The 10437-nt window shown below is 38.6% G+C and overlaps 1 protein-coding gene across 1 annotated transcript; it reads left to right on the forward strand.

Annotated features, from left to right (window-relative positions):
- Positions 1-7774: 7774 nt before the first annotated feature.
- LOC148139005 (putative G protein-coupled receptor 139) lies at positions 7775-8739 on the forward strand. Its single transcript, XM_087980970.1, has one exon. The coding sequence runs from the start codon at positions 7790-7792 to the stop codon at positions 8687-8689; it is 900 nt and encodes a 299-aa protein (XP_087837096.1). The 5' UTR covers positions 7775-7789; the 3' UTR covers positions 8690-8739.
- The last annotated feature ends 1698 nt before the right edge of the window (positions 8740-10437 follow it).

Consider the following 10437-nt stretch of genomic DNA (forward strand, 5'->3'; position numbering starts at 1 on the left):
TGTCGCAAAACGCTTGCAATACCTATGAGGTCATCAACAAATAGGAAATGGAGACAATTTGAGCTCTAAATAGAAACACTGAAACATGGAAATGCCATGAGTCCAAGAATATTTGACAGTTAAACAGGAATATGTGATAGGTAGTAACAGCCTGAAGTAGATGAATAGGTAATTTGGAAATAAGATGAAGAAATAGTGTCCCTTGCCCATATCTTATATGTAACGTCCTAGCCACTGCCATGACTGCCCGTGTTGACTTGCTGTACAGGTCAAACAGAGTTGTCGGCATAAATTTATGATGATTTGGAGATGCCGGTGTTGGACTGGGGTGTACAAATTTAAAAATTACACAACACCAGGTTATAGTCCAACAGGTTTAATAGGAAGCACACTAGATTTCGGAGCGACGCTCCTTCATCAGGACACAATCACCTGATGAAGGATCGTTACTCCAAAAGCTAGTGTGCTTCCAATTAAAACTGTTGACTATAACCTGGTGTTGTGTGATTTTTAATTTATTCTTATGATGTAATGCCCTAGGAGTCCTCAGTTGACTGTGGATTCCACGAAGTCTCAGAACAAACGTGGGCAAGGAAACCTCTTTCTGATTACAACCTACCACCCACCGTTGACTGACAAATCAGTAATCCTTAATGTTGAACAACTCTTCAAGAAAGAACCGAGGGTAGTGAAGATGTAGAAAGTGTTCTATGATTCGTATGTGCTGGTGATGGACTGACGTGGATAAAGTCAAAAATCACACGTCAACAGATTATAGTCCAATAGGTTTGATTGAAAGCACAAGCTTTTGGAACCTCGCTCCTTCTTCAGGTGCTGGTGAGGGGGGATATATTGGACACAGGATTTATAAGTAAAAGATGAAAGGTTCATATAACTGATGAAAATGTATTGAGCACAGATAGATGGCTGTTAAACCTTTATCTGTTAGAATGGAGATGCAGGTTTCGCTTGATTAATATGTAGCTCGCAGAATTTCTTTCCGTTCACTGCTCCGAGATAACTTAGGTTTTATCATTATAAAAGGGATGACATCTCAAGTCAGACAATTCATTTTAGGTGTGATTAGTTTGGACACATGACCAGAACGGTTGGGACTTGTACCTAGACCAGGCCCAGATGTAAGGCTGTTATGACTGCACAATAATACTCTCCAACTTGGATATATTTGAATGAATTTCTCAGTGCGTTGATTATGCGGGTTTCTTACAGATGGAGGAGAAATGCAGCTGAACGAGGAAACCTCTTTACATTTCGTTGAACTAATGCAGCCAAATTGATATAAATGTTATTGCAGCATTATCTAAGTTATTCACTTATTTCACTTTAGTTGTCCTTTTCAGCGACAACTACAAAAAGCTATCAGCCAAATAAATTGGAAATAGTTCCACCTTTTATCACGTTGACTTAACTTCATTTTACCAATCAAAGCCATTGTTTTAAACAGTCAAAGTTTAGGGGGGAAAACAGCCTAATTCTCATTCCCTGGATATCAAAATCCCCTAGTGATGGATTCTGGCATACGTAGATAATAATTGATTGTTTTTATTGATTGCAATTCCTCCCAATGAAGTCGTTGACACTCACAAATCTGTTCTCACTTTATACATCAACTACCAATATTGATGTATATTTAATCATTCCCTTGATCACTGCAGAAGAGATGAGCAGTGATATACCTACCCTGTTCCACAAAATATTGTGAAATTTAAACACATGCTACAAAGTTTCAAGATAATTTGGAAAAAGAGTTCTGTACATGTGAATCCAAGGACGGATCTCAGGAAGTAAAGAGTATAGAATTAGATACAATATGTACAGAAACAGTTTAATTTTTATGTTTTCCATAATTTTGCGGCATTTCCTTTCATCACAACTTAATTGACAAATGCAGTGATCCAATTAGCCTTGAAAATAGCATGTGCCATCTACGTTCTATGCATTTGTTATTTTAGGAAATTTCTCCAAGCTGCTCTTTCATTTGAACATTGAGATTACGATTAGTGTTTTATTTCGAGATGAAAGCAGGTTTTCGGCTATGGGATCGCTGCAATGCCTCTGACAAGTCATCTCAAACCTGTTCAGCAACAATCGGAAAGATTTGATGCTCTAAGTTCTCCGCATGAAAGTCTGTCAGCAACGTTTGGGAGCATGCTGCCAGGTAAACAGTCAGACATTTTCAATGAGCTCCTCCGCCATGACGAACGTCATTTATGACAACGGTTCACGTAGTACAGCAGGTGGTCTTTGAAGAGCAAGAGCCCAAAAAAAACTGGCAAGGTGAGTAATGAGAGTACGTCTTGAAGGAAAATGCACCCCATGTGGCTTTCCAGAGTGGTTCTATAGTGGGTCCTTGTCCATTGCAGGATAAAAATTGGCAAGGTTTACTTTATTTACTAAGTTTAGCACAATGACTGTGGCATGCAGTGGAATGTAAGAGGACGAACGACATGAAAAGGTGACCAATTCATTCGAGCCATTACTTGTTTCATTACTCAACAATGCCATTGTTGATGTGTTACTTCATGGTTTCTTGATGTTTTATTTCCAGATTTTTCTTTGACTATTTTTTGGTAGCAACGATCTTTTAATCTTACTGCTAAAATATTAGTGTATAATATAAGGAATCACTGAATGTTTGAAGAGTAAAAGTCCATTCAGCATCTTGGGCCAATGCCTCGAGATGGCTTTGCCCTGTAGCCATCAGAGTGTCATCCCTCAGTTCGTTATATATCTCTGTTTTCACACTCATAACTAATACTGCATCTGAAATTGTCTCAGGTATTACATACCAACACCACTTAGAACATTTGCTGCTGGGTTGCCTTTTTTGTCAAATTCCATAAATTAATGCCTGCATTCCTTCAATTCTCTCTTCAACAGCAGGCCCTGCTTCATAACTCGTACATCCCCCATCATTGTGAATCATTGACCAGGACAAAAATAAACAGAGTAATAGAGTGCAGGAACAGGCTATTAGGTATTCCAAGCCTGTGCCCAGACATTTTACCTTTCTATACTGAAACTGTTTTCACTTGCACGATCCTTAGCCCTCTCTTCCCTTCCGATTTTTCTCTTCATCCAGGTGCTTCTTGAATGTTGCTATTGTGCCTGCTTCCACCACTTCCTTTGGCAGCGCATTGCAGGTGTTCAGCATCTTTTATGTGAAAGACGTGCCTTGCACATCTCTTTCCAATATCCCCGCCCCCACCCCGCCCCCGCAATTGAAATCTGTGTCACTTAGTAATTGACCCCTCCACACTGGGAAAAGCCTGTTCACCCAATACATGCCATTCATAATCTGATAAAATTCTATCAGATCACCCCTCAACCTTCAGCATTTCAGTGAAAGCAAACCCAGATTCTCGAACTTTTCTTCATAGCTAAAATCCCACATACCAGGCACCATCCAGGTAACCCATTCCTGTTCCCTCTCCATAATATTCACACATTTCTCGTAGTGGTGCTGACCAAACCGGTGTGCAATACTTCAAGTTTGGCCCAACTAAAGTTCTACAAAACTGCACAATAACTTGCCTATCCTTATACTCAATGCTCCTTCCAATGAAGGTAAGCATGCCATAGGCCTTTTTTTTTACTACCTAAGCTACCTCCGCTCCACCTTCAGTGATCTATTGGCTTGCACATTCAGATCCCAGACCGCAGGAAATAGAGTTAGTTATCGAATTATCAGTGTACTCTGTATATCGAGCAGCATGAAGAATGGTGTCGTCAGGAATGTTTACAAACAGTTCTTAGCAAACTGTATCCAGTTCACGTATGTGTAAGTTATGTTCCACCCGAGACAATCAATAGCTGATGTCATTGCACTTTGGGCAACCATGGGGGAAGTGTTCTTTCCTCAAGGAAAAAGAAAACTCTAGTTTCAAACCTCTGCTGCCTTCCGGTCAGACCTACACATGGAGAAAGGCTTCAGGAGTAAACGTAGAGGAAAAATCCAGAACCTGGGTCCTGAAGACAGTTTGTTGTTATCTACAACCTCGTTCTGACAGCGCCTCTGATGGCGCTGGTACCAAAATGTAACAGCTTTGCTCTTCCTTTGGATTAGTCAGTGTCATGGAGAGCGGGAACGTGTTTCATCGACAACAGATTGTTCCTCATACCACACCGCTTGGTTTGCATCCTACCACCACGGCACCTGGAGAGGACATTCCGGTTTCGCCCGCAGTGTCAACGCAATAAGAGGGTTTGGGATGGGGGGGGGGGGGCAGCAGATACCATAAAAAGTGCTCTGAATACAAGAGTAGACGTTTGTCCTACTTCCCTTGGCAAAAAAAACACAGTTTTGAGATGATTCAGTACGAACAAGCTGGAGTAAGAAGAAAAAAACAATTTGTGTTATTGGGAATCGGCAGAAGATGTCCTATTGATTGGAGTTGTAATTGACTCGCATTAAGATTGTTTTGATTGGGGGAGGGGTTTAACTGCATTACTCCCTGGATATCCCTACAGCAATTTATCAGTGCACTATCCAAAGTACAACACATTCAGCTGTTTCTGCAGCTCATCTTGTACACACATAAATTCTGGAGGTTAACATTGGCTTGAATCTGAACTGGAGAATCAATATAATCTCAATGCAGCATGAATTGTGAAAGCGAGTAAAGCTCAAAGATCAAGAAGCCGGATATCTTTGTTCAATGGGCATTACGTTAATGCAAACAGGAAAGTAAATCAATGATAAACAAGGATTGGATATATTATGTACATCAAAGTTCTGTGCGAGTTAAATTCGGCTGAGGAACTCGGCTGTCTGTTTGTCATCCACTCCACAACCAGTCAGCTCCCTTTTGTGACGATGCCGTCCCGTTAAGAGATTATTTTGTCTTTGTTTTTAAAAAAGTGAGGTTGTGAGGTAGAAGTGGCGAGATGTCTCCAAGAAATTAAACGATTTGTGAGACCATGTCTATTTTTAAGTTGTATAAGTGGAAGCAGCCTGGGTATGTTCAGTTTTCACAGGCCAGGCTTCTTGTGGGGTTCTTTTTCTTAGTTTTTCGGTTTTATTTTAAGGGGTCTCAAAAGATTTGGAAGCCTCATTGAATGCCTTCTAGTTGCTGTTCACTCGTATTTTTTTTTTATTCTTCCTGGATAGGAGACCTGCATGTGAGAATCTGTGTCCAAATGTGCTTTTTTTGCCAAAGAGTGTGTTTATGATCTATCACTATATTGGACCAGTTAATTTTTAATATGTTCTCTTCCTATTATTCCCTTAAGGTTTCCAATAGTTACGTTATTCTAAATTCCTCTTTCTTTTGTTTATATTTTAACTACACTGTTTAAATAAATTGTGTTTCACTTAACATCGATTAGTTTGATCATTCACATTGCATCAGGAACACAGCACTTCACGTCCACTTTTAAAATAAAAACAAGCAGCAATAGCTCGAGATTTTAAATTGCGATAAATGCCACTGGAGTTTTGGGAAATGGTTAAAATACGATTAAAAATGAAGCAGCTTGAACATGAATTGGAAATGAAATGGACTTGAATTATGATTAAATGCAGAGAAAAAGTGAAAGAGAGAGAAAATTCAGACTTCACTATTAATAAAAGGAAACGAATAATTGGTAGACATATTGAATATTTTTAATCAATGCTCGCTATTTAGGATCTTCTGGCTGATTCCACTAAGAACTGTTGGCAACTGGGAATCAGAGCAGCGCAATCAGGTTATTTGTGCAATGAAGTGGAACTAATATGTGTACGTCTGTTATCTAATTTTGTGTTAGGCAGTGGGTGGTGGCCTTGTTGGTTCAACTATATTAACCCTACCACCAAGTAGTTGTAAAGGCAACTGAGACAAACATCTTCTGCAAGGCAATGCATGAGCCAGCAAGTGGTCTAGTATATGCAATTTACTATCCACTACTTGCAGCTATTGGAGTCCCTGGTAAGTCTTGCCCTGTATGGTGTAAAAGGCTACTTACAATATTTTAATACTTTTTTTGAATAATATGTAACTTAACTTGTCAGGCGAAGGACGTGTTTTCTTTAAAAGTCACATAGTCTGAAGATTAAACATCATGTTTACATTTCTGAATTTTAACTCATATTAACAATATAATGTTTCGATTAATTCATAACTTCTTCATCTCCTGTAGACTATACAATTTTTTTTTTCAGACATTTTTTGTTCGTTTCAACTAATCAAGATGAACCTGAACCGTTCAACAGAAGAAAACATATAGAATTTTTTAAGGGGCTTGATCGGATCGATTCAGAAGGTTGTTTCCCTTTATGGGAGAAATTAGGGCCATGGCATATAATATAATAATAAATGCTGAAAACGTATGGCATAGGTTGAGACGAATTTCTTCCACAGATGGTTGAGGACCTCTGAATTCCTTATCATGGACGCATGTAGAGTTTGAGTTTTTAACTACATTCAAGGATGTAATAGACCATGAGAGTATCAGGAATTATGGGGAAAAGGCAAGGAAGTGGTTTTGAGGAATAACATCAGGTGTAACCTCGTTGAATGGCAAAATATACTGAATAACCTTCTTTTATTCCTCCATCTTAAGTCCATAAAGTCAGAGAATATTTAAAGCATGAAAAGAGGAAATTTGCTTCATCATGCCCAAGCTAGTCACCAAATATCTGTCTATTCCAATCTCTGCTTCCTGCCACTAATCCAATTTTGGGATCAATTTGCCATGTTGTCTTGTACTCCCTGGGGTCTTAACTTCTTAAACGATAAGAGACCTTGTCAAAACTTAGTGAAGCACCTGTGGACCACATCACAGTTACACACCTAATCACAACGTCAAACAATTTAATACAATGTGTTGAACATGATATTCGTGTTAAAAATATACTGTTGGTTATTCATTAACGTCTGCCTCTCCATTGGAGATACATTCCTCTTCTTCATAAATCGGTCCAATAACTTCCCGGTCACTGATGAGAGACTGGCTGCTCTGTGATTCTCTGGTGTATCCCTACTACCCATGTTGAAAAGTGAAACCATATTAGCTGTTCTCCCCCACTTCCACTGAGACAAAGGGGAACGGAAAAAGAACAGTCAGAACACTTGCAATTTCATTCCTCACCTACCAGAGCGACATCAGATCCAATTCATTTTGATATAGGGATTCGTCCACATTGTCAAAATCTTCGAAACACTTTCACATTCAATGTCAATTTCTGATAGTGATAATAGGTGGTTTTGGTAGTTTCTTTGCCCCCACCATTTCCGTACTGCCTGTTTTCTTTTGAATTTTATTTAAAAGCAATACCATTCCACCTTATTTCGGATTTTGAATTTTAACTTCATCACTTTGCTGATGTGTTCTTTTAAAATTTGGGTTAAATGCGTTCGAAATTTAATATTTCATTTCGGTGTTAAGCTGCTTTTTCTTTGGCTGATGCTACTTTGAAATACAGTGTTAAAGTAAGAAAGGTTATGTAAATTATTTTTAAAAATTAACGCCCCAGGTTAAAACTGCAAACGTAGTCTTACTCAAATTGGCTTAATTGTGGGATCTACTATTTAACGTGCCTGGATTTATGCAACAGTATAAAAGAAAAAGTAACATTAATCTAAATTGTTTCTGATTTCGATTACACCAATTGTAATGGAGAGACGTGTAAGCCATCTAATTGTCAGCATTTTGTGTGAACACAAAAAGTAAAGACCTGACTCAATTCCTGAATTTGCTATTTTTCCAAACGAACTGAGTAGTTTCGTTAAGTGTATCAATACCATTTTTGCTTCTTCTTTTCTCTGCAGTTAATCTCGTAGCGATAATGATTCTAGCCAGGGGAAAGTGTGGCCTCTCCCAATGCATCACTTACTATCTCGTGGCCATGGCAGTAGCGGATCTGTTGGTTGTCATCACTGCTGTCATAATCAACCGGATCATTGACATGTACTTTCCAGGAAATTACTTGCTGCTTACCCCAGCATGCCGCACAAAAACTGCCCTCGCCAATGCAACTGGTGACTTTTCTGTGTGGCTAACAGTGGCATTCACCTTTGATCGATTTTTAGCCATTTGTTGCCCGAAACTGCGAAACAAATATTGCACAAGGACAACAGCAACAGCAATAATAAGCATGGTCCTCATTCTCAGCTGCTTGAAAAACATCCCCTGGTACTTTGTTTATGACCCTTTGTACATCAGTGATGGACTTCCCTGGTATTGCCGGATGAGAGCAGTCTTTTATACTTCACCTTTTTGGCTAGCGTTTTCTTATTTCAGTTGCATAGCAACCCCCTTCCTGCCATTTTTCATCATTTTGCTGCTCAATGCTCTCACTGTGAGATATATCTTGGTGGCCAGCAAAGCCCGCCGAGCATTGAGAGGCAACAATAACTCTGAAAAAAATCCAGATCCTGAAATGGAGAACAGGAAGAAATCAATAATATTACTTTTTACTATATCCGCTAATTTTATATTGTTATGGCTTATTTATACGATCCATTACATGTATTATCGTATAACTAATACCTATTCATACAGTGGTTATGATGACCCTGTTTATATATTTCAAGAGGCTGGATTTATGCTTTTACTTTTGAGTTGTTGCACCAACACGTTTATTTATGCAGTGACTCAGACAAAATTCAGAGAAGAGTTAAAGAAACTGGTGACATATCCATTCATTGCGATTATTCATGTCTTTTTAGGCAGGCAAAACAATTAGAGACTTGGGTAGTACTATTGACCATACGAGGTAAAACAAAGTAAAGACACACATAGGCTACGGAAGCAATCGAAACTGCTTTGCTATAGAACAAAGTAATGCTTAATATTCTATCACAACATCACTTTTCTTGCCCACGTCTCATTCCACTTTTGCACAATTTGTCCTGAAAGAAAGGCCCATTTCTTCTTGAACTCATTAGAATTTTATTTGCAGAAATACATCTCCACAGGACAAAATAATGTTTCAACTGCAAGTGAGGAAAGCGCTGATTGGTTAGCAGCTGCAATCTGTTTGGTTAAGGAATTGGCATTGCAACTGTACAAATGAATGCTGATTGACAGTTAGTAGACAGGTTTTGATAAAATTGTAAATACTCGTATTGACTTTAATTGGTCAGACCATTAGGAATGAACGAGGGAATATAAGTAACATACATTATTCGCTTGAAATATGTGGATAATGTGTTTATGTTCCATTTATCTGGAAATAACGGGGACCTATACGCAAAGCTGCACCACGTGGCGAAACCAGTGCAAATTGTAAGTATAATTGACAACCGTAAATTGTTTCTGAGAATACTTCCTCACATAATTAAAATTATCCAGTAAATGTTGTCCAATTGTGGAATCACCTCAAACGTTAGACACTGTGATGCAAGTTTTTCAATGCAGAAGAGTTAGGTACGGTCATTACCTGAGTTATTGTGAACAGTTGGAGTGTACAGTTTTTTACATGATGCCCTGGTCTACATATTTGACATCTCCCTCCCAATGAAATTATTTTGACACATCTCACTGTTTAGATCAGAAACCACGTTCAGTTGACAGTACTGTATTGTTCCTGACAAACACCTTTTGTGTTGTTAATGCATATTAGCAGCGGGAAACCGTTGACTTTAATTGCAGCACATTTTTTTGTGGGGAGGGAGCGTATTATTAATCGAAACTCAAACAAACTCCTGCACTCATCATAATATTCTATGTACACTCATCCAGAGATGTCCTGCAATCACAGGTAACTTAATTCCTGAAATGTAGGTACCATCTTTGCAAACCTGCATTTAACTCATGTCGAACAACCAGAGATTAAATAATACAAAGAGCATTGTATCCACGGAGCAGGCATGTGACAGACTCACTAAAATGGCAAATCACCTGAATATCTTCCATTGAGCCAGGTATTTTCGTTGTTTGAGTGCAAATAACAAATTCTATTCAGACTGAGAATGTCACAAAGATATAAGCCACTGGGAATCAGTATTCAACTGTCATGCTTGCAGAGAATGCTTATATGGTTCTCTTAGCAAACTGGCTGCAACCTTCAGAACATTAGACTGCCAGGAATGTGCCTACTCACTCAATAAACACAGATATCAGAAGAGGCTGCTTTTGGTCTTTCTTCAGATCATATTAGGTTAATTATTTAACAGACAATTTGCCATCATGATGATTCGTCAAGATGATTTTGAGATGATTTTGATCATATTTTACAAAGTGAACCTAAGAAATGAACCTAAGAAGGGGAATCCTTAAGAAGGGAAAGGTCGCTCGAGGGTTTGGGATAAATTCTTGGATTGCTTTGTTTTTTTTAAACAAACTGAGGAATGATCTGGTTTGTTATTTCTGTAATTTATCACCTCAGCAGGCCTTGGTTAAATTCATTATTTCCCTGACAAGCTTTTCTTTTCCTCTCAATTATGCATCTTCTCTCAATGGTCGTTCAAAATATTGAGTGCAATTTATTGG

Source organism: Chiloscyllium plagiosum, unplaced genomic scaffold (assembly GCF_037043375.1).
Source record: "Chiloscyllium plagiosum isolate Xiang-an unplaced genomic scaffold, Cpla_swu_hap1 HiC_scaffold_38, whole genome shotgun sequence".
NCBI classification, from domain to species: domain Eukaryota; kingdom Metazoa; phylum Chordata; class Chondrichthyes; order Orectolobiformes; family Hemiscylliidae; genus Chiloscyllium; species Chiloscyllium plagiosum.